The sequence below is a fragment of the Exophiala spinifera genome (genome assembly GCF_000836115.1).
Source record: "Exophiala spinifera strain CBS 89968 unplaced genomic scaffold supercont1.2, whole genome shotgun sequence".
Classification (NCBI taxonomy): Eukaryota; Fungi; Ascomycota; class Eurotiomycetes; order Chaetothyriales; family Herpotrichiellaceae; genus Exophiala; species Exophiala spinifera.
In genome coordinates this window covers 629640-653203 of record NW_015622514.1, presented here as the reverse complement: position 1 = coordinate 653203, position 23564 = coordinate 629640, and the positions used below count along the sequence as shown (strand labels likewise).

Sequence of the window (23564 nt, the reverse complement as noted above, 5' to 3'; positions counted from 1 at the left end):
CAGTCCCAGCCTGGCCGCTTTTACTCGGATCGACTACACTTGAAATCTGGGGTAAACAAAGAAAGAACAAACACGTTCACACGGGTAAGTCAAAATTATAAATCTGTGCTTTCGCTCTATGAAACCCTCCCGACAATACTCCTCCTCTCTGCATCATACAGAGCAAAGTCTACATCTCTGATCAATACTTGATGCTAGCAAGCCAGGCAGCGCCGTCACCGGTGTATTTTCGAGCTCGGTGCTTTGAGTAATCTCCTTACCAGCTTCGAAACTACGGGCCATATTTTTCTATTATAGGTATCGGTTAACGTAATGCCATCGTTGCCGAACAGAAGTCTTGCTGGTTGAAGTTGCGAATGGAGAAACATGAATGCATGGACAAGCGTCAAGGGAGACAATAATTCACCGTAGTTCTCCGGTACAGTATTTGGCAGGAAACCCGCAAAATTTCATTTTCCCTTCGAGATTCCTAGAACTTGACCTTCTTCGTAGACAAGAACGTTCTCAATCAATCACAGTGTTCCTGCGAAGACGTGACCTCTCGCCCACATCTCAAGACCCCACCCCCATCACTCGACAATCATGTCTTACTTCCGAATCACCTTAATACGATCTGCCATAGGTCTGCCTGCGAAATCCAGCAATGTTCTCAAAGCCCTGGGACTCCGCAAGCGCATGGCGACAGTTTTCCATCCTGTCACACCATCAGTAGCCGGTCAAATCATGAAAGTGAAAGAGCTGGTTGCCGTATCTGAAGTCGACAAGCCATTGACGAAACAAGAGGTTCACCAAGAACGAGTCCCGGATACAGGGTTCTATATCGAAGCTCGCGCCGCCGACATGAGACGGAATTAAGCACTACTCGGTTAACAAGGAGTGTTGGACATATGTGGAATGCGGTCTATAATACCGTTGGGGCTTCCTCGCAGCGAGTCGGAGTTGCTACGATTGCCATACAACGCCTTGCGCCCAACAATAGCCCCTCTCGAACAACCTCATCGATTCTTCATTGAATAAGTGGTCCAGAGAGAGCACTTGGCCCTGGTAGAAAGGCAACATCACCAGGGACAGTTGAAAGACGCTGGTCCTCATATCGATGATGAAAGGGCTCTCCATCCACGCACTGCGAAAACATTCCGGCGAGGAAGCTCTTCGCCGAACACCCGATCCTTGCTCCTTAGATGGACTTGGTCAAGACGGAGCTGACATAGACCTCTGAAGCAACGAGACCAAAGCCAGGCGCATTCGTTAGGAGGATACGGCGTGCAGCGCAGTGTGCCTTCACTTGGCCTCCGCGGGGACGAAATATCACAAGGAAGCCTCGGCGTGTTCATGCTCTGCGGACACGCCGAAGAGAGCATGGATCCTGGACAGCACTATGGCATCCCAGAGGCCTCTCGCGCAGCCATGGTGTACAATCTGTATCAGTATTGCGTGATTCTGGTTGGCAAGCAATGTAGATGTCCTGGTATGATGGATTGAATGTAGGAGCAGTCCTACAGCCTATGGAGTTTTAAACAGACTACCATGTTCTCAAAAAAACTTTTTTTCTTCTCTAGAGCGATACCAGATTGGACTCCACGTTCTGACTCTAAGGACCTTGAATTTCCTCGACCCTGCAACGGTTTCATTAGTATTCGAGCTTTGAGGATATATGGGTGTTGGGAGCTTTTTAGAGCCTCGGCCAATAGCAGAAGCTTTAAAGTTAGTTGGCTCTGTTCCGAGGGCGGCCAATTGTCGTCATTGCTCCATTCATTCACTCCTCCTCCTCCAGACATACGGAAATCAAATGTGAGGAGGCAAGACAACGCGACAACTCAGTAGCACGTCCTCGCCAATTTGCGCTGCGATTCTCCGTATCTGTTTCCATCCAACCTCTCTCTATACGTCGCCCTATACTACCTGGGCTCCGTGCTGGATCCCCTCGGACTCAACTCGACCACCACCTACCTGACACCATGAAAGCAACCTCTCTCTTCCGCACGGCTCGAGCAGCAGCAGCAACAATCACGCGCTCCACGCCGACCCGTCCCTCATCAAGTCTTCTTCCCAGTCTCCGCCGCAACGCTACTTCAGCCTCGACGCCTCTGGCGCTCAGACCCTCAGCTCTACTAAACCCTCGTCTCCTGCGTTCCTGCGACGGCCCTCGCACGTTTTCCACCTCCCGTGTCTCCTACAAAGGGATCCTCCCTGAAAGCTCAGAGCCACAACCACCCAACACCGACTCGTCGCCCGGCAGCAGCCCCGCACAGATTACGGACGCAGAGTACCACGAGATAGCAGACCAGTACCTCGACACGCTCGTTCTGGCCCTCGAGGAGCTGAGCGAGTCCAGAACCGATGGCCTAGAGGTTGAATTCTCGGTAAGCCCGCCCACTCCAGGCCCGCTCCTCTACCTTCTTTCGGTATCTAAGAAGAGAAAGAGGAGAAAAAACGCCCAGAAAGTTGTACTTGTGCTAACCCAGGGTAACTTCTTGGTTTTCTCTAGGCTGGCGTACTCACGGTCACTCACCCGCAAGCCGGCACGTACGTGATCAACAAACAGCCTCCGAACAAACAGATCTGGCTGTCTTCTCCCGTGTCTGGACCGAAGCGGTACGACTGGGTGGTCTCGGGCGCAGGGCAACATGAGAAGGAAGGCTCAGAGGTCGATGCTGGCGACGACGGAGCCGGTGGAAGATGGGTCTACTTGCGCGATAACAGCCAACTGAGTGACTTGTTGAAGAAAGAGCTCGGTGTCGAGGTCACAAAGGAGGACGAAGCCGATGCTATCGGCGGACGAGAAGGTCCTGCCGGTCAGGGTTCATCGATTGCGTGAATGAATGCCAATGTGACGATGAAAATGTCCAAGGCGGTCGAGGTTGCAGGGACAAAATACAAAGTCTCGACACTCATGTATGGGTGTAATTAGAGCCTCGATGTACTGTGCAAGGCACAAAATTAACAACTATCATCTCTTGCGACAAGAGAAAGTAAGTATGCGTCTCATCCGCAACTGTCTGGTCACCGGCTTGCTTGAAGCGCGGTAACCTCCCATCCAAGTTACTTTTGTATGATATCCAGCATTACATTCATCTTGTACCTTTGGCTATATAACCGACTTCACTTTTCCCCGCTCATTTTCTCTTCCGTCCACCTCCTTGCGCTACGGCTGCTGCAGGCGCAGGTCGAGGTGCGGCGGGCGCCGCGGCAGCAGGAGCAGGGGTCCCGGCTTGCGGACCTTGCATTCTCCTGTTCATGATCCTTCTCGAGAAGAAACTAATACCAATCATCATGGCCCAGCTGGGGATCGTGCTCAAGCCCCACATGAGGTAGCCGAACGGCTCCAGGAGGCCGAACTGGGACACGATTCCGTCAAAGGGGTGCAGAAGGCCAGTGTATTCTTCTTCCTCGAGGTATCGCGACTTGGAGTTGGAGGGGATGGCCACGATGTCGGCAACGGTCGCCGAAGTCAAGTTGAGTGGGATGACGCGGAGGGGCACTTTGGATGGAGGGTTCGATTGAACTGGCACCATGAAATGATAGATCGATGGCAATGACGCGGCCCATCCCGTACACAGAACGGCCTCCTTGTCGCAATCGACGAAGCCTAGATGCAACGGCGGGGATGATGCGGTCTTTGGGAGCGCGGCGAGGAGAGGAACCGATTCCTAAAAGGGTGAAACGTATGATGTTAGATACCGGAGGTATATGCATGGCCTTTGTGAGTAAGGTAGGCAGCTGGGTTGATCTTTCTGGGCGCGCGCATCGAGTCCTGGCAGGGGTACTCACATTCCAAGTCAAATCGACCTTTCCGCATCGACCGAAACAGCTCTTGTTGCCTCCAGTCATGTAGACCATCCATTCTTCCTCGGTGTCGAGTTTGGGGCCCAGCTTGCTCTTCCAATTGCGAAGGTTGATCTTCTCGACCCTGCTATCTGCGACTTGTGCGGCGCCAGCATCGATAGGATTGGGGACGACCGCCGCCGCGTTGGGGAGGTACGCCTTGGCTTTGTCGAACCAAGCCGCCGCCTGGTCTTTGAAAGCTACTTGTTGGTCGGCTGCCACGAGCAGCGGCAGCAGGAGTAGCGTCGAGGAGAAACGCATGGTGATCAAAATAGTGGGAAGGAAGAGAACAAAAACGAATCTAAACCCCAAAGGAACCTTATCAACAAGAAGCAAGGGATTCGAACAATTAATCAAATCAATGAAGGGATGAAAAAGAGTTCTGGAAGGGCGCAAAGATAGGAGAATTTGCGATCTCAGAAAGAGAGAGGGAGAGAACCAAGTACGAGTGCTGTAACTCGGTTACTAACTAGTTAGTACTCGTAGGTCGCTGGGTTAACGCCGTGTTCTCGTAGTTGTCGGGGAGGTTCGAAGCAGCGGGAATCGGCCTGTGAAGACTCGTGGGTGGATTTCGCAGTCTGTATGGCGTCAACGAGACTCACTAGTTACAGGCAGTTGGACGGCCGAACTGCGGCGAACACACGCCCGCAAAGGGTTCCTGTCCAGGCTGTCAATTTCCCCTCGTAGGCTTCCTCATCTGAATCGTCTCCTCTACTCCAGACGGATTTCGCCAAAGCCACCTCCACGTGGAAAGTCTGCCATTAATAAACCCCCCTAACTTAGGGAGGTACCCACCAGTGCCACCACTGCTACATGTTCCTACAATGCCAGGTTCTCTCCACCAATATCGTTTACTCGTGCATGGCATAAGGGACTATCACATTTGTGATTGAAGCAAACCAACATTCTGAGATATTGAACAGCCGAATCAGTATTGTCGGCTCTCGGCTCAGGTAAACCCGTCGGTGACACGATAATCTTGAATAAATATTGTCTGGATACGGAATACGAACCTGGTGCTAGACCTATACATGGCAACGAATTTACCCGGTTAAGCAGACCTCACTGTGCCTATCACTCACCCGTCATCTGTCTGATGAACTCATCCCAGTTGCCCATCTCGATATTGAATTCCCAGGTCTTCTCGTCTTGCCCATACAATTTCCAGAAACTCTGAGCAATGTTTCTGGCGTTGAGCACCGGTTGCTTGTCGTCCACGAGGCCCTGAACATCGACGCCCCCGACATGCACCCCTTGTGGTGCCAGAACCTGGTTCAGGCTGCCCATGAAGCTGAACTGTGCAGCTTTCTGCATGGCCAAGGAGAAGTAGTCTGCAAGCGGATGGTTGTAGAGACCGCCAATGGTGTACAAAAATGAAGGATGAGCGTCCGGCCGACCAGCCTTCGCGATCAGATGTTGCATGGACCATGTTGCCGCCACGTAGAGTCCCAGACTCATCGTCTTGCCACACCTTTAGCTACACATCAACCCGTCCAGGGCCTGGTCCGACATACCTTGAAGTCTTCCAGCAGGTAATCCGGCGTGGCATCCTCGAGCTTGGCCGGCCTCACCCTGGCAGCATTGAAGAAAACAACTTCCGGAGGCCCAAGTTCGGTGACGACTTCATCGAGCGTCTTCGAAAGAGCAACGTGATCGGAGATGTCCACAGAATACGCTTTGACGTGGACACCCAGACCGGCCTGTTGAACTTGGGCTGTATCTTGTTGCAGGCGCACTTTGTGGCGCGCCAGCAGTGCGACATCGAAGCCTTTAGACGCAAACAGAGAGGCCGTTGCGACTCCGATACCTGGACCACTGCCAAGAACAACAATGACCTTGTTAACCATATTGCTGGCTTGATTGCTTGCAAAGGTGATGAACGGGCAAACCAAAAAGTGAACGCAGGGAGAGCAAAGCTGAGAAGCGCGATGTTCCAATCGTCTGAATAGGTTGCCTGTTTCCTCGAACATGAAACAATGCTTCAAAGGCGTTTGGGAACTGCGATGTTCTTTAAATACTTCTCTGGACCTTCTCACTCACCTCATACATCGCGTCGTGGTCAACGGGGAAGCGCCGATGTATTTACAATCAACGCTCAAATCAGGGCCTCCTGCAACACAGATTGACTGCATGTCTAAGGCAAAATTCAACCATGGACGCACTGACAAGGTGTTGCTATGAGAAATTGGCAAGCGATACTTTCTTTAAAGGGTTATACTTGGTTGGAACTACCATATCGAGGTACATCTCAGAAGATTGCTGATTCGTTAACAATGCTGGTGCTAGCTCTGACTTGGAATTCTGACAGGTTTCTCCTGCAGATTTAACCGTGCCGGAAACTGTCTGGATAAATCCAATCCGATTGGGCTGTCGACTGCGCTGTTGTCCATGTCTAGAAGACTATTATAGAATCCATCTCTTATGTGAGGTTTCCTCTTTGTTGATCCTGAGTGCAGTGTCACGGTCCCTGTAGCTAGCCTTCTCTCCTCACCAAAGTTGAGCCAGTGCACATGACCCTCAGGCGCCGGATCCGGACTAGTAGCGCCTATAGTAGCCACTAGCGACAATTCCCCTCAAGCTACCCCGCGCCTACAGAGTGGCTTTCCTGGGGCTTAGTGCCGGTGTGGGAATGATGCCAGCCATCCCTCTCAGGCTCTCGGTCACACTTCTCGTCCTCTCAATCACACCACGTAGCAGTAACCACACCACCTCGCACACAACCAAAACAATAATCCGAGCCAAGGAATCTCAATTCACTACTTCGTGAAAACACGTCGCAATCATTTTCTCAACTGCCAAAATTCTACTCTCAATACCCATCCGACATTAATCCATCAATCAACCGGCAAGATGAGTGCAATCAGGGAAGAGGCCAATGAGCCTATCCAGGTCCTCATTACCATGCACGAAAACATGAACCTCCTTGATTTCGCTGGCCCGCTCGAGGTCCTCACCCACGCTCAGTACGATCCCAACGATCCAGGTAAGTGCAGATTCCAGTGCCTGTCCGATTGGGGGCCCGCGCTAACTCTCACGCGACCAGAAACCAAAGCCTTTGATGTCACCTTTGCCGGCCCCTCTGAGAATGTTCTCACCGCACAAGGTGTCACCTTGACCGCCCACATCTCCTACAAAGAGGCCCACAAGCGTTTGAAGGAGTTCGACCTCGTGGTCGTCCCAGGTGGAAAGGCAATGGACATCTTGAAAGAGCAGGCGGAACCTACAAAGCTGGTCAAAGCCTACTCGGAGGTGCAGGCTGCCGACCCAGCGAGAGAAAGAACCCTCCTCGCAGTCGACACTGCCGCGCTCTTCCTTGCCCAGCAAGGCTTGCTCCAAGGTCTCGGTGCCACCATCCATCCCGACTACTACATCAAGTTGGAGAAAGAGTGCCAGGACGCTGCAGCCCGAGACATGGGCGAGCGTACCGACGTCATGGAGGAACGATACGTCGTGAACAATGCCCGTTTCGATCTCGGCGAGGATATTGAGGAAAACCCCTACGTCTTCAAGAAGGGCCGCAAGGGCTCCAACGCTCGCAAGGGCAGTCTTGCACGCCGAGAATCCAATGCCCGATACGAGAATCTTGTCCGTCGTAAGAGTTTGAAACTCGGTGGCATGCGCGTCATCACAAGCGGGGGAGCCGTGAGTGGGATCGATGCCAGTTTGTATCTGGTCAGCGCCCTTGTGAGCCTCGAGACTGCTCAAGAGGTTGCTCGCCTCCTGCAGTACACCTGGGTCAAGGGCGTCGTTGTTGATGCCATCGACGTTTAGATCCTGTATTACTAGAAACTTGAAGATTCAAGTGGGAATCTGTGGCCATGGCAGCCCATGGTCGATATGGAATGTTAGGTTTCCGGAAACGCAGCGGTTGAGCAGATGGGAAACACGAGAAGCTTGCTGTAGATGCAAGCAGCTGGATCAGCATGAAATTGTCAGGAAATCGAGAAGATTGCTTAACAGCTCCTGTGGTTCCTTTTGAATACTGGCTGGTAGGCGAATTGGAGACCAGAATGTGGTACTGTAGGTATCTAGCTTCACCCGCAAGGGTCCGTGCACCGCAGCTACGAGGCCAAATACAAGGACATAAGGTACATAAATGAGTCAGCAAGGCAAGGTCTTCCCCACTAGCACGAATACATCACAGATGCCAAGGTTTATCACTCGAATAGACCAGCTGAACGACTCGACTTTCGAACACACTTGAGTATACAGGTACCTAGGTATCGAGTCGACCGGCCATGGGTACCTACCTATCGTTGTGAACTTGTTGATACAGACTGAGCTCTACTTCTAGGTCAATGGAGCAATAGAATGACCTGTGTCGATATCAGTGTGTACCTCAAAGGTTCTATCTACTATGGGGAGTGGGTGTGACTATATAGATTGTCGTCACCCAATGAGCGTCGTGCTTGTGCCCTGTTGGATCAGTTGCTCCGCTCACAGAGCATCCTGTAGTTCACAGGACTCAGCCCAACCGGCTTGTCTGCTTCCCTTTATATTCGTATTCTGTGTCGGCATCTTTGCGCCAACTCAACTTGTAACATTTAGACTAGTATTCCGTCCCACCACCTTGACTACCTGAGTCAGCCAGCTACCTATATCTAGGACTACATATGGTCATCACGTCCCCTAGAACTCAGATAGCTCCAGCAGAGATTCTTTCACTCTTTGTTTCGCTCTCAACCTTTTAGTAGGCACAATGCCCTTTACCCCCACAACTGGCTATAGTTTCTTTTGCAAGCTGTACTTGTTTGGCATCAGAAGCTGGCAAATACTGAATACAATGTGCCGTCGAGGCTCTCAAATACAATTTGCAAGCCTCGTATACATCCCACCCTTTCAAGTACTGTTCGAGCCCGAGGCTATTCACCCCCTGGATGACGACCTCTCTCTCCTCTTGCGAGGTGAGTCCGGTTCGAGGGACATACGCTTTAGCGCAAGCTAATGCTATTCCATTCACCGTAGGGCAGAGCTGGCCCGTGTCCTTTCGACAACCTAGAAGAACTTGTAATAAGTACCTAAACCTGAAATATAACAAAGAGATTTCCACTGCTTGAACATACCGCCGTCGCAATTGCATCCAAAAATATTACATTTCCCCACGCCTCACCAGCTTCCTTGCCTTATTGTGGCGTCAGGGCAAATTTCGACGGAGAAGAATCCCCCGATTCCTCTAGGGCAGCATTCAGCCATCACTCCTTGAATTGTACCAATGGCGACGAAAAGAGAGGTAAAGATCGAGAGTTTCATTGTGAAAGAAAAGGCTAAAGTGAAATTATAGAGAGACTCGTGGGCTTCAGAATGAGGAATGGGCCAACGAGATAAGTAGGAGCCCAGTTTTATATATTCAGTACTACAGACACAATTCGATTTTGAATCACGCTCCTCGATGTCAGAGCCAAGATAGAAAACCTTCTCGCTGCACGTTACAGTACCCGATGATTTGGTCTGTCTAGAAGTAGTGTAAAACTCAAAGAATAGAGTTAGGAGAAAATGTACATAGTCTCCATAAAGTGAACGCTCATTCAGGTTACTATCTAGGTAAGAAGAAACATTGGTTAGATAGGTACAATTTCTGTCTTGGAAGGCAGAGTCCTCTCAAGTGCACAGTTAAGAAGGTGGCATGGGTCTAGACCCTTGGTATATGTTATGCAACACTCAGCTCTAGGCGATGTCTGGGGGCTAAATGGGATGTATTGACGAGTCTGACCTCCCTCTCTCGGAGGGAGATCTCTATCTATTATATAGGCAAAAGGAGCGTTGCAAGGGAGGGCTTTCTCGCCGTCGCACAACGCGCCGCATGGAGCCATTGGCCGTTATCGGGCGGCGTTCTATCGGGCGACGTTCTAGACGGAGAGAAGCCCTCCTTGTGAAGGCCGAGAATATAGTCATATATGACTAGAAACAGTGAATTGATGGTGTTGCAAAAGTTGTAAGGAACGTGAGGGCGTCGGCGTTCCGCCGAAGGCGCTAAGGCGCTAGGCGTGAGTATATGACTTGTAAAGACGGTCACTGACATCGCTCGCAACTCAGCCTAGTCCAACAGTATAGGTCCCTGTTTTCGGTGCTGCTTTGTGTGGTGTATGTGGGGCACTGTTGTCCCTAAAAACAGTTCAATACTTCCGGAAATCTTCATCCAGAATAGGTCTACTGAAGCGAAACTAAGAGCATACCGAGGTAACTTTGGGAGAAACGTCGTAGCGAATACTAGAATTAAGACTTTCTAGTTCGGATGCTGAGGTAGATACGTTCTGTCTACAGTGTTCACGGCAGTCTGCTGACTTCTCGATCCACCATCACGCTTCAGATGACGATTTCTTGACTCATCATCATCATCACCTTCTCCTTAGTGTCGCTCTCATGAAATTTCAGTACAAAGACCTGAGCTAGAGAAGTTGAGGACGTAGGCGCGCTATTGTGAGCGCGGCTAGAGACATCGCTTCCGCGTGACCAGTAACGTGCAGGGTTGAACATTTCGCCCTGTTAATTGTTTGTAGCTCACGTTTTCGATAGGCACAGTATCGACCGATATTTCTGGGTAGGTGTTTCTTGGACGGCTCGGGTCCGCGGTGGTGAAAAGGGCCTGCCTACAGGCTACTGCTATCTCGGTAGAACCGTCATCTATATACCATCGAAGTCTCGCGCTGCCCTGATAAGGCTGGCGCCGGCTGGAGATCAGCGGCTCTCTCGAACCTGGAGCGACTGAATAGCCTTTTTTTCTCTTGTACCTTTGTAAGGACAATGGGTTCTACGGCCTCTAATATCAAGCTTCAGGACCAATAGCCCCTCCTCGAAAGTCATGGCTGTTTCGTCCGCTTCGAAGCTACATCGTTGAACTATCGCGATGTTGCTACCTTGCAGAACAACTATCCTTGGGTCGTGAAAGAAGATATTATACTCGTGTCGAATGGGGCTGAGGTTATCATCGCCACGAGTCAACAGGACAGTGAATCTCAATTACTCCGTAGACGACAAGTGACACTTTCAGAGACAAGTAATTCACAACCTTACAGATAAACATATAAATATAAATCTATATATTAGACTAGGCTGAGTTGCGGGCGCTGTCAGTACCGTCTTTACAGCACAACGCAGGTTGCAGGGAAATTTCCCGCCGAATTTGGCGGCCTGCGCCGCCGCTTTTAAAGGGTTTCTTCCCTCGATGCCAAGACCAGGTCCCCTGCATGCTCCCCACCCTTCGCCGTGTCTCAGTCTATCGATATTATCCCCCCTTCCGTTTCTCACGCTGAGCCATTCTATGCACCACGCAAACATGTAACCATCGATAGGGACCAGAAACAGTCTCCCTTCAGCACTAGTAAGCGAGCTATCTCGCTCTTCGAGAATGAGAGTCGCCTTCGACTTCTCTACCCTGATCATAATACCTCGAGAACTCGACAAGGATAGTCTCTCCCTAAGATTTCCTAAAACCACAGCGAGAAACTTTATCAATTAACGCAGACTTATTTCCCTTTTTTTATATATTCTAGCGACTCTCTCTAAACTTTTAATGTCTAGAGTTAATGTCGAGAAGTCTAATTAATTTACTGTTTATAACTAATTTCCCTTTTAATCTTCTCTTACTTGTTAATAATAGCCTCGCATTATTTACTTCTTTAAGACAGTATAATTATATAATCTTAGAGACAAGCTACCTAGTATTTGTCAAGAGGACCAAGTTATAGTGGGGAATGGTGAAGATAATGGCAGGGAATAGCGTGAATTGCCTTGTATACAAGGATAACTATAAATGAGTGTTGTGAGTGAAGCTTAAAGGACTTTATCTCGAGGTGAGTTAAGCCCTCCTTAAATAGCTAACGAGTGACGAAGAAACCAAGCATTATGAGTCATATCCTTCACTCGTGAGTCATAACCTTTACTCGTGAGTCATAGCCTTCACTCGTGAGTCATGATCTTAACTTAGCTGGCTGAGTGAGGCTGTGGTTAACTAGTTGGAGTTCTGGGCGAGGCTATGGACTTTGATAGTCACGAGGCTTAGTCTCCTGGGTCCCTAGGGTTGGTTCCTTGCCTCGCTAACTATAGTGAGGATTCACATATAGTCAACATAGAATAATATATATATAGTAACCCTTATACTTAAGATCTTTTATGCTCTTATAGTTATTATAATATTCTTTAATCTCGAAATCTAATAGGTCAATACTATCAATATCTTTCTTAACTTATCTATTAAAAAGAAGATTTATATCGAGTATCCTCAAGATTATTCTAGGCCAGAAAAGATTCTACGCCTTCTAAAAGCGCTTTATAGTCTTAAGAAATCCTTCTTGCTATAATATAATATATTCACTATAACACTTAAGGAATTAAGGCTTATAGAGATACTAAACATTAACTACTTATTTTATAACTTTAACTTTCTAGTGTTCTTCTATATAGACAATATTATGATTCTCTATTATAAAAATAAAAAGATCTTGTTTCGCTAATTTATAATTAAGTTACAGAAACGCTTTAAGTTTAGGGTTATAAAAGACATAAACTAGTTTCTTAAAATTTATATTTTATAAGACCATAATAATAAAACTATTCACTTATCGCTCGATTTATATATTGACAAAATTATAGCTAAGTTCTATATTAAATAACTTAATTATTTATCTAATACTTCACTATTAACTAGTAAGTTATACTCTTATAAAGAATAGGTCTTATCACAAGAGATTTATATATATTAACAATATATTAGATTTATCTTATTCGCTTTCTATATAACTAGACTAGATATCGCCTTTGCTCACTTCAAACTAGCCTAATTTCTAGTCAATCTATTAAGTGTGCACGTCAAGGCCATAAATAGAGTGATTATATATCTCTACTGTATAAAACACTTCTTCCTTATATATAATAGTTAATCTAATCAACACTTTCTCTGCGCGTCAAACGCCTTCTTCGCCGATGACCCTAAGACTAGAAGAAGCTTTAATGGCTATATCCTAACACTATTTAAAGGGCCTATTAATTAAAGGTCTAAGAAACAAAAGATAGTTATAATGTCCTTCATCAAGGCTGAACTTCTTGCCCTCTTTAATGCGACGAGCGAAATAATATGGTGAAAGAGAATGTTCGCTAATATTAATCTAGATCTTAAGGAGACCTCGCTCTTGCTCTTCGATAACTTATAGACTATTTAACTACTAATTAAGAACGAAAAGCTGTCTATAAGACTCTGTCATGTTGATGTTTATCGGCATTGGCTTAGGCAAGAGGTCCAACAAGGACGAATCAACCTCGATTGGACGCCGACGAACAATATGATTGCCGACGGCCTCACGAAGGCCTTGCCGAGGCAAAAACACGAGGCTTTCATCAAGTAACTCAACCTCACTGACATCCAGGAAATGCTATCCTGATGTTTTCACACTAACGATAATGGCATCATTTCCTGAGGAGGTATGTTGAACAAGGCTGAGTTGTGACGGGGTCATTATAACCTCCATACTTGCGCTGAACGCCTCCGTGAAACTTCGCCATCTAGAACGCTTTTTTTGTAAACCTTGCAACACCATGAATTCACTCACTTTAGTCATATTTTCGCTATATTATAGTCCTCAGGATAGAGGAACAGGACCTCCCCGACACAAGGACGCCGGCCCCGACGAGGACCTCATCGGTCGCCGCCGATGCCCGGGAGAAAAACCTCTCCACCAAGACGAGAAAACTTTCACTCCTCTAACATATAAATAGATAGAACAGCGACCTCCTAGTCCTGGAGGTCAGACTCGTCAATACATCCCATTTAGCCCCCCGACATCGCCTAGAACTGAGTGTTGCACAATATCAGCACAACGCAGGCTGCAGGGACATTTGCCGCCGAATTGCTTTTGAAGGGTTTCTTCCCTCGATGCCACGATCAGGTCCTTTGTGATTTTAGTTCCGGCATCGGTGATACTTATTGCCGATTGCTATATGGGCTTACTTGCTCTTACGTATATATAGCGGCAGGTCGCTCCCTCACTTCTAGTAGTCAATTAGTTCTCTTCACGCCGCTACGACCACACCTTCGCCGTATCTCAGTCCATCGCTCGAAGTCAAGAGATGTCCTTGAGCATTCAGAGAATAGTTGCTCTGCAGTAACCTAATGCCATGCACACTTTGACAGCGAAGCTCAAGTTCTGACTACGCGGAGACTTCGACCGCCATGGCTCGAAAGCATGATGCCACGAGACTTCTACAACTCCTTAAACAGATCCCTAAAGAACTGAGAATGTGCCGTATTGCGTAGTCATGGCAATGCTCCGTAGTCCGCTGGCCTTTTCAACAATGACGGTCGTGGACTTCGATGGCGAGTCGTTTTGTTTTGACAAAGTGGTCTGTGTCTGGGTCTCCAGGATAGACTCGGACTCGTCGACCCATATCTCTGCCCCATGGTTAGCTCAGCCTGACCTGGGGAACTTGGGGAGCTTTGCTGGAGAAGCTAACCAAGGAGAGGAGATTGGCCCTAGTAGGCGGGGACTCTCTCCGCGTGGGGCTGATGGACGGGATCTCGGACGGATTTTATCATCTGTGTCGCTTCTCAGTGGGCTCGTTGAATGGTCGTCTCTCCGAGTCGAAGTTCTCGACTTCTTCCGCGTTGCAGTCTCCTTCACGCTCAGTCAGATTCCGTTCACGTTTTATCTTGATTGAAAAGGTTCTCTGCCGGGTACTGGGTCGGAAGGAGAGGCACCAGGCTTCTGCTCGGCCTTGAGCTAGAACGTCCACGTTTGCGGGGGAGCCTGGTGAGCCCCTGTTGTGCAGCTCGGGATTCCGTCGTGGCTGCTTCTCCCCCACCATCCAAACTTGCCCAGGCGCAAGGAATGCAGATGTTCTAGATCCTGGCTTGCGAACAGATGCCGCCCACAGGTGCCGCCCACAGTTGCGCTCTCTCGACCTCACTGGATCTGATCATCTACCGTCGCCGTCCCACTCGGTCACTCGGGTGAAGCGTTTCCGACCATCTAGACGACAGGCGGTGGCATAAGCGAGGACGCAGCACACCGAGAAAAGACAAAACGTTTGTTTTGATTTCCACAGTTGAAACGGCCCTGTAAGCTTCTACATCCCATCAAGAGACATGGCACCATTCAAGGTCATCATTGTAGGGTCAGGCCTCGCGGGCAACTTGCTCGCGAACGGTCTGCTCAACCACGACATTGAAGTCGAGGTCTATGAACGTTTGGCTCGAGATGCGAAGAGAGAAGGATATCAGATTCGTCTCGGCGAGAATGCGCTGAAGGGGTTCCGTGCCTGCTTGACTACAGAACGCAAACAGGCCATCATTTCCAAGTTCGGCCGCAGTAGTGGAAAGTTCGCAGGAGCTCCCATCATCTACGATGCCAGCTTCAAACCTCTACTCGATCTCAACCGGTTTCCCAACTACGAAAAGTCCGCGGCTATCAGTCGCAAAATTCTGCGCGATTTACTTGCCGAACCTCTGGATGATATAGGCAAGATATTTTACGACAAAGACTTCAAGAACTATTCTATCATTGACCCGGGATCTGATGACGAAAAAGTCAGGGTCCGTTTTGAGGACGGTACTTTCAGTGACTGTGATGTCCTCATTGCCGCAGACGGAGCGAACTCCAAGGTGACATGCTACAAGCTCACCATTCTTTCAGGGCACTAATTCTCTCACAGATCAATCCACAGGTTGGGCTGAATAATCTGATACTGATAGATTCACACTGGGGCTTCCTGTCCAAGACTGATCTCCCCACGCATCGATACATGAAAGGAGACAAAGAACTTTGGAGTGCACCGCTGGGATGCTCGGCGGCTCAGCGGAGCATGTATTACTGCGGTATGATATAAGCTCCCATCTCTCCCGCTCTATTCGCCGGATCCTTTGGCGCCGGAGCGCTGTCTAATCCTGTCCTGCCCAAAAATTAGCCTATCTACCTGACAAAGACATATCGAGAACTGCTGCTTCCACGGCAAAAGATGGAAAAGGTGCTGTGCAACATGACGAGTCAATCTCCTCGTGTTTCTTTGCCTATGGCATTCCTGTGGCGGATGTACCGAAAGACATCAAGGAGTGGCCACTGGACAAGCAATGGAATTTCGTTGAAAAGGATATGGGAGAACATTGGTGTGAAAAATAGTGGGTCTCGTCCTTTCTCATATCGCAAGCCTGGTGTACTGACGCTTCCTCAAATAGTCAAGAGATCGTTAAGATTCTGAAGGGTTCAGACTTGTACATTTCCCAAGCTCGAGCGAGCTTTAGACCTCACGGAAACGTGAAGTGGCGCGAGAGAGTTCGCACAGAGTTGACGCCTGAAAAGGGCCATCCGAGGGTGATGTTGGTGGGCGATGCTATTCACGCAATGATGGCATCTCGGTGGGTGCTCGGAAATCTCATCATCTTACAATTTTGCTGACTATCAATCCACAGTGGTATGGGTGGGAATCAATCAATGCGGGATACCGCGGTCCTCCTCCCACTTCTGGTAGGACTCAATGACAAAGCGATGAAGGGGGGATTAACAACGCCTGCCATTGAAGCTGCGTGCAAGTCATACGAGGCGGAAATGATCCCACGGGCATTCTCATGGGTAGAGAAGAGTGGTGGAGCAAATGTATTCGTAAGTTTAGGCCGCCGTCTCCAGTCTACAGCCCAAGGAAACTAACTTGTGACCCCTTTTTAGTCGGATGATTCGTCAACATGGATGGGCTGGCTCAAGGTCCAGTGGATCGGCTTATTACTGGGAGTGGCCTATAATGTACAGAGGTTGGGCAGCTTGTTCTACCAACCTACCTATTCCGACGATGCACCTGAATTCCAGGGCTAGATCAACTACATTGGGACGGCTTGAGTTTATCATAGCTGCTTGGATCTCTTGACACACATCCAGGAGTAGTAGATCGAAACATGGACTGATACTCAAGTCGCAGTATCGCAATTGGTGGCGCAGAATCGAGTGCTTCAAATAATTCCGTTCCACGATGTCCAAGGGCTGAAGGGTCCCAGGTAGCTGCACTGTATAAAGACAAGTGACCAAGGTATGACGTTGTGGAGAGTGATCCTGGAAGCAACTCTCCCACCAATGTATACTATCTATCCTATTTGGAAGAAAGCCTCGGTTTCCGACCCTGAGCGGTCAACAGTAGAAGCGTTGCTTTGGACAGACATAGGGATATTTCAGTACACGAACATGGTCTTTGGGGCCTTGAATTGCTGAGAATCTTCAAAAAAGCGGATAGACCTTTGCTGGTTCCAGTTCCCAGACCCTCGATCTCGTCTCGGCCTCGACAAGTCTCGTCGCTGCAGTCGGATCCACGCGGTAGGGTTTTATAGGACTATCACGAAGTGCATCCGTCAGATAAATTCAGAACAAGGATCAGATTTGCATGGTCCAGACACTTACGTTTCGTCATGGAGACACCAACACACCCTCTCTGGCTGTCCAAGCCACTCGCACTCAAGCTTCAAGAACTCCGCCCCTGATCCCTTGAACGGTCGGCCATTCAGGTTCGCATTTCCCGGAATGCCCAAGAGGGCCAGATCAGGCTTGGGTTCCAGATCCCGCAGGATACCTTCATAGCCGCCCAGGTGGGCATTCCAGAGCATAACTTTTCCGCTGTCGAAGAAGCGAAAATTGTACATCAGCTGGCCCCCGTCGCAGTGTGAGAAGACATTCTTGGGATCTTTGACAAAGTCGATAAAGGACTGCATCCGGGCGTCTCGTTTTTCTTCGGGAACCAATTTGTCGAGTTGTAAGAGGCCATATCTCATGCCACGCGTGATGTCCAGTGTGCACGCATACGGTCTGTCATCAACCGACGGAGTCACACTGGCAGTGTCCCATACCTCTGGCGTGTTGTGGTCGATGATCATGGCGTGGAGAGACGGCCACACGTCGACTGCGGAAACGGCTAGAGAATGGTGCGGTTCTCGAGTCGCGTCGGGGAAATTGTCCCGCTGCTTGCATTCTCCCTTCAAGGCTGCCTCCCAGGTCGCACGCTTGAAGAGAGGAATCCGTTCCCCTCCAGCCACGGGAATCAATTGGCGTTCCGGGACTCCAGCCTCGCGCATCAGACGGATCACTTCGCAACTTCCGACAACCTGTGCTCCTGTCTGCAGGGCGATGCGGTCACAGCCTGGGAGACTAGTTGCATTATGCTTTAGTATTCTGGAAGGATCTCCGGGAAGCTCAGAAGGGTGGAGGGATTTGCAGCGTACTGGTCAAAGTGCGCGTGAGATATGAAGATATAGTCGGCCTCAGTAATCGACTCGACGGAGAACGGCCCTGGTGTCGCCGACGGACGGTCGATGTACGTGTCGAGGAAGAGAGTCAACCCATTAGATCGGACCCGATACGTCGTTGCTCCTATTTGGGAATTAACTATTGTATTGCAAGGCGATGTGCACCGCCATCAAAAAGACTCTTACCTAGGAATTCAATCGTGTTGTCCATAGGTCCATGGTCTACGCCCATTGTTGCCTTGGTGTGATCCCACTAGCCTACGAGGCTGGCTTTGAAAGAGAATATCGAGTAACCGAAGGACGCAACTGTAAGTTTACGAGAAGTGCAAATTGGCAAAGCGTGATCAGTCAGTCCAAGGATTGACGAATTCGGGCCGGGCGCTTCAGATCTGGTGTGAGTACATACTCTCCATCGCTGCCGGATCCACAAATTTTGAGCTTCCAGGGCTAAACAGACGCGAGTCGAGGTGCTCAGTAAGCCGGGCTAATGCACTGTAAACCACGAGCAACGTTAGGAAGGTCGTTGGCGTCGGGGTCCCCACCACATTACCGGTTGAGGGTGGAGGTGAGCTCGAGGGCAAACAGCAGTTCCCCGAAGCTCTCGTGGCGTCTCCGTCCGTCGGCCACGGGTTGGAGAGACCTGGGGAAATCCTGCTCCACCGCTGGAGACCATGAGCAGCACAAGAAGCAAGCTGGGCAAACAGTCAGAGTCCCCTTCAAGGGCCGTCTATGGATCATTTCAGGCCAACATGAATGATCTTGTCGCTTGATGACTTAATTCAGATCATTCCAAGCCCACTCCTTCTCTGCACGAAACGAACTTGCTTCACGCATTTTCGTGCATTTGAATCATGATAGCACAACCATCCACGGGGTTGGAAATCATTTACTGCGACGGAGGTAGCGTGGAAAACAACCCATATTATCCTGGATTCAAACCAGAGACCAAGATTCTACCGCGCGGCTCCATTCTCAAGGAGGGAGCTTTGGCACTTCCTTGCGACATTCTCTTTGAACGCGACATCTCGGTCTATTTACGTGATGGAACAACGATATATGTCGACCTATACCGGCCTCCAGGATGTGATGTCCAAAAAGTGCCTGTCATCGTGTGTGCCGGTCCCTTTGGCAAGCTGGGAGGATTCAACAGAGCCGTTTTCGATAAGATGCCATATCGCATGGGCGTACCACAATGCACAGTGAGCTCGCTGGAGAAGTTCGAGGGGCTGGATCCGGCATACTGGTGTTTACACGGCTATGCGATTGCTCATCCTGGTTGGTGTTTTTGGATCTAAAACCCTCTCGCATTTGAAGGCTGACTATCGTGCCTATCGAAAAGACGTGCGTGGTTCCTGGATGTCGGAAGGAGATGCACATCTCAACTGTACACTCGACGGTCAAGATGGTTATGACCTGGTGGAATGGTTGGCTTCCCAGGATTGGTGCAATGGAAAGTAAGTCTTGTCGCACTTCATCCTGGCTCTCGAGTTGTATTCGTTGTTGTGCAGAGTGTTCGGCTGACAGTCTGGCCTGTGCCTTGAAGGGTGTCGTACGCTGGCAACTCGTGGCTTTCGCAAACCCAATGGTTTATTGGTGCCGAACAGCCGCCTCACTTGGCCTGTCTGGCGCCCTGGGAGGGCTGGAGTGATCTCTACAATGACGATGTCATGCGAGGGGGGATTCCTGCCCCGGAATTTCAACAGAATATTCTGAACGAGTCCTCACCCTGTCGTGGGAAGGCCGAGGATGTCACAGCCATGTCTGCAAAGTATCCTCTGTGGAACGAGTACTGGGAAGACCGGAAAGCCAAGCTAGACCGCATCACTGTTCCAATGTATGTCGTGTCAAGTTGGACCAACCTGCTACATACGCGCGGCACCTTCAAGGGCTATCTGGGAGTGTCAACTCCCAAGAACGAGAAATGGCTCCGTGTGCACAACAGCCATGAGTGGCCGGATCTGTACTACCCCCAAAATACCGAAGATCTTCGCAAATTCTACGACTACTACCTCAAGGGCATCGAGAATGACTGGATCTACACTCCGAGAGTTCGAATGTGTGTCTTGAACCCCGGTGGGACCGACTTGATCAACCGGCCAGAGGAGGACTTTCCCTTAGCTCGTGAGCTTCCAACAAAGATGTTCCTGCATTGCAGCAATGCTAGCCTCCAGATGAGTGCACCTGTGGCGGACTCTTCTTCAACCGCGTTTGACGCCCGAACAGGCAAGGCTGAATTCTTCTACACCTGTTCAGACGATATGGAGTTGACAGGCTTTTTTTCTCTGAAACTCTGGGTGGAGGCTGTTGGCACCGACGATCTGGACCTTTTTGTCAAAGTGTCCAAGCTTGGTGCCGACGGGGAGTTGCTCGAGACCACATGTATCGACGCAGGTTATCTACAGCCTAATCCGGATGCAGAACGACGGAAGGTTTTCGAGGGACATCGGGCTGGAAGCAAGGCGTACGATCTATTCTTCTCCGAAGGGTCAACGGGGAGGTTGCGGGTAAGCCATCGCGAGCTCGACATGACGAAATCGACCCCGAGTCAACCAGTCTATACGCACCGCAGGGAGGAGAAACTCCGAAATGGCGAGATCGTTCCTGTAATAATCGAGATGTGGCCGCATGGCATGCTTTGGAGACGCGGCCAGGTGCTCAAGTTGACCGTTGCGGGTTATAACACGAGACCTGAGCATACACCGATGCTGAAGCCACCCACATACAACAAGGGAACCGCCGTGATACATACAGGTGGGGTGTACGACTCACATCTGCTAGTACCGCTGATTCCAGCCACCAAGCAGCAGTAATACCCTGAGCAGTAGGTAGCTATGTGACAATGTATCAAGCGCGAACATTGGCCAAGTCTATCCGCGGTCTCTGCTCACTGTGAGAACAACAACAAAGGAGTCCACATGCGGGGACACTGCGCTGATATATCTGACTCGGACGATTGTAAACAAATACTATTTAGTGGGAGATATCCATGCATGGCAACAACGGCCGGCTTCAACTGTCGGTCGAAGCGTCAGATGGAACTGGACACCCATCGGAACCATGTGATGCTAGGTTGTCTCACAGCATCACCCACTTTGATCTACTGAACTCAAGGGCCACAGCTGAAATACACTAGAGCCTTCTCCACCAACCCCAAAGTCGAAAAAATCCTGGAACTGAAAATCAGTGTCAAAATTGAGTCCGGTCGAGTTCCGCAAGATGCCACCATCCAGATCGTTGACGGCTGCGTCAGGGCCACTCATCTGCTGTAAGCCCCCTCCAGTGACTTCCAAACCTCCTGGGCTCGTCAAGTCCCGGTTCTCGGACAGTGAAGCCGCGGTGGCGGCCGTCGAAAGGGGCGCGTGGCGTTTTCGAGCGCGCAAAGTCTGCATTGCTTCTTCCAGCGTCCGAAACAGCTCGTCAAAGGGTCGAATGGCGACCTTGTGCGCACACGAGGCCGAAAAGCAGCGAGTGATGCTTCTCATCAGCCCCACGTCCGCGTCCACCATCCAGTGGGTCGGGTCTCTCACCACGCCCATGTACAGAGTGAAGATGACGTTCAAGCAGTAAGGGGTGATCCACCTGGTTTCCACAGTTGAATTAGCTGTTACGGTTGGGCGTAGAGATGAAATTCACATGAGGTCCACCTCGATGGGTTTGTTGTTGTCAACTTAAGCTGCGTACATACCTTAACAACGCCCAGTTTTCACGGTGATTCACCAAGACATTGACGTACTTGGCAAGAGACCGCGACGAGTTCAAGCAAACCACGTCTGAAGAAGCAATTCTCCCGTTGTGGTAGTCCTTGGCAATTGTTGGCAGTTTGCCGAATAGTGCCGCTCGATGAATGACAAGGAGCGCGTTGTAGTAGATGCAATACAGAAGCACACTGTCGCGTGAGTGAGAGTCCACTTCTGCCCCCATCAAGTCCGGGTCCGCAGTCCAGATGGTCGGAAGACTGCTCCTCCAGTCAGTCAGCATTTTGTCAATGGCCTCGATCTGTCTGAGAAGGCTAAGCTCGTCGTTCGACTCGGCCATTCTGCCGTACAGGCGGCTCATAATTGTCGACAGAATTCGACAGATCTGGATCAGGTACGGGAACACCGCTGCCTCTGATGTTTCTGTCACGTTACCGTCGTCCTCTAAGGATATCGACTCCACGTCGCAGTCCGTATCGTTGATGATGGAAGGCCGCCCACATTCGAAGCATAGTTTTCTGGGTTAGCTCAGCTATCAGCCCACGGTTCCCACTGTTCCAAAAGCAGCAAGACTCACTTGTCCAGACAGTAGCATGTCCACCAGACGCAGCTCCTAAGCCGGTAGTTCTTCTGGACGAATCTCAGCTCGATGATTTCCTTGTGTGCAGAAAGAGGTCGATGCAGGCCCAGGGATTGGGCAATCCGAACTGCTGTGCCGATGGCGAAAATCGCCTGGCCTTCTTTGTTCTGGTTGGTTAGTTCGATGGTCTGCGAAGCTATGTCAATCTGGAATACTCTACCACGAACTGGTGATGAAGCAGCCTACCATCAGGATCAAACATTGCACGCTAGCGAGGTATGGCGCGGCCAGAATAATGTCGTGCATTGACCAGCTGGCCGCAAAGTGGGTGGTCGAAATTTGCTCGGCATCGCTACCGCTGAAACTTCGTGCGCCGATGGCTATCAAAAGGTAAATACAACACACATTGACCTGTTCGTGTACGATGCCGTGATCGTAAAAGTCGTCTACCATCTTGCGGACATGGAGCTCGTCGAGAAATGGTAGGATGCGGTGTATGCTTGAGAAGAATGCTGTTTCGTCTCAATGAGCTTCACAGTGTCTTACCATCTGGAAGTCTCAAGGGACCTTACCATCGATACATCGCAGTCCTGTTGCCTTATCCACTAAAGGCTGATGCTTTGGCCGGTGCATCGTGTCAACCTCCTCCGAGTGGCTCAGTAAGGGACAGAAAAAGTCCATGACCTTCAGGAAGAAGCCTTCGGGCTTTGAGTACTGATCTGCTGACTTGGCCAATACTTGAGTCGACGTTTTGCCTACGTACTTGCACTTTTGGGGATCCGCGACCGGTTCGATCACAACAACGCCTTCATATGTCGTGGCAGTAATGCTCTGCCGTGACGTGAACGACTGCGTACCGGGCGATTGATCCGTACTCGGCGAATTATAGCTGGCTCGCAACGCCGCTGCGAAGGGGTGATTGCTTGGGGGCTCGCCGGCATAGGGATCGGAGCTGGGTTCTTGGGGCAAATGAAGCTGCTGCAACAAGTGGCCGTCTCCCTGGCCCCGAGACATCTGACCATCAAGTCTTGGAGAGTGCTGTGTCAAGGCCGGACGTTTGAAAACTGGAGAAGTTTGACTCCGACTCTGAGTAGCGAAAGGCTCAGGCGATCTCCAGTGCTTTCGAGAGCCATTCCAAGAATTTCGAGGGGGGGGTTTACGAGGCTCTCTCTCGCCACGGACAAGGTGTGAGCCATCTGCTCGTGTCATGGTACATTTCTGTCCATATTTCTGACAATTTTGGCATCGCCCGCGTTGC

The 23564-nt window shown here is 49.9% G+C and overlaps 9 protein-coding genes across 9 annotated transcripts; 5 read left to right on the top strand and 4 right to left on the bottom strand.

Annotated features, from left to right (window-relative positions):
* Positions 1-582: 582 nt before the first annotated feature.
* On the top strand, positions 583-855 carry PV08_02513 (ribosomal protein L30; the record flags this gene model as incomplete). Its single annotated transcript, XM_016376871.1, has 1 exon — positions 583-855. The coding sequence occupies one exon, from the start codon at positions 583-585 to the stop codon at positions 853-855; it is 273 nt and encodes a 90-aa protein (XP_016238441.1).
* Positions 856-1958: 1103 nt separating this feature from the next.
* On the top strand, positions 1959-2818 carry PV08_02512 (iron donor protein CyaY; the record flags this gene model as incomplete). Its single annotated transcript, XM_016376870.1, has 2 exons — positions 1959-2363; positions 2489-2818. The coding sequence occupies 2 exons, from the start codon at positions 1959-1961 to the stop codon at positions 2816-2818; spliced, it is 735 nt and encodes a 244-aa protein (XP_016238440.1).
* A 298-nt stretch (positions 2819-3116) lies between these two features.
* PV08_02511 (uncharacterized protein) lies at positions 3117-4086 on the bottom strand (the record flags this gene model as incomplete). Its single annotated transcript, XM_016376869.1, has 2 exons — positions 3117-3650; positions 3772-4086. The coding sequence occupies 2 exons, from the start codon at positions 4084-4086 to the stop codon at positions 3117-3119; spliced, it is 849 nt and encodes a 282-aa protein (XP_016238439.1).
* An 813-nt stretch (positions 4087-4899) lies between these two features.
* Positions 4900-5672, bottom strand: PV08_02510 (uncharacterized protein; the record flags this gene model as incomplete). Its single annotated transcript, XM_016376868.1, has 2 exons — positions 4900-5286; positions 5340-5672. The coding sequence occupies 2 exons, from the start codon at positions 5670-5672 to the stop codon at positions 4900-4902; spliced, it is 720 nt and encodes a 239-aa protein (XP_016238438.1).
* A 1003-nt stretch (positions 5673-6675) lies between these two features.
* Positions 6676-7596, top strand: PV08_02509 (uncharacterized protein; the record flags this gene model as incomplete). The annotated part of the gene is made up of 2 exons (XM_016376867.1): positions 6676-6808; positions 6869-7596. 2 exons carry the CDS (start codon positions 6676-6678, stop codon positions 7594-7596), a joined length of 861 nt encoding a protein of 286 aa, XP_016238437.1.
* Positions 7597-14899: 7303 nt separating this feature from the next.
* PV08_02508 (uncharacterized protein) lies at positions 14900-16616 on the top strand (the record flags this gene model as incomplete). Its single annotated transcript, XM_016376866.1, has 6 exons — positions 14900-15415; positions 15466-15628; positions 15718-15928; positions 15986-16165; positions 16220-16409; positions 16473-16616. The coding sequence occupies 6 exons, from the start codon at positions 14900-14902 to the stop codon at positions 16614-16616; spliced, it is 1404 nt and encodes a 467-aa protein (XP_016238436.1).
* A 396-nt stretch (positions 16617-17012) lies between these two features.
* PV08_02507 (uncharacterized protein) lies at positions 17013-18263 on the bottom strand (the record flags this gene model as incomplete). Its single annotated transcript, XM_016376865.1, has 4 exons — positions 17013-17124; positions 17193-17933; positions 18008-18155; positions 18218-18263. The coding sequence occupies 4 exons, from the start codon at positions 18261-18263 to the stop codon at positions 17013-17015; spliced, it is 1047 nt and encodes a 348-aa protein (XP_016238435.1).
* Positions 18264-18882: 619 nt separating this feature from the next.
* On the top strand, positions 18883-20841 carry PV08_02506 (uncharacterized protein; the record flags this gene model as incomplete). The annotated part of the gene is made up of 3 exons (XM_016376864.1): positions 18883-19306; positions 19371-19485; positions 19575-20841. The coding sequence occupies 3 exons, from the start codon at positions 18883-18885 to the stop codon at positions 20839-20841; spliced, it is 1806 nt and encodes a 601-aa protein (XP_016238434.1).
* Positions 20842-21114: 273 nt separating this feature from the next.
* PV08_02505 (uncharacterized protein) lies at positions 21115-23515 on the bottom strand (the record flags this gene model as incomplete). Its single annotated transcript, XM_016376863.1, has 5 exons — positions 21115-21610; positions 21717-22244; positions 22304-22494; positions 22553-22818; positions 22879-23515. 5 exons carry the CDS (start codon positions 23513-23515, stop codon positions 21115-21117), a joined length of 2118 nt encoding a protein of 705 aa, XP_016238433.1.
* Positions 23516-23564: the final 49 nt, after the last annotated feature.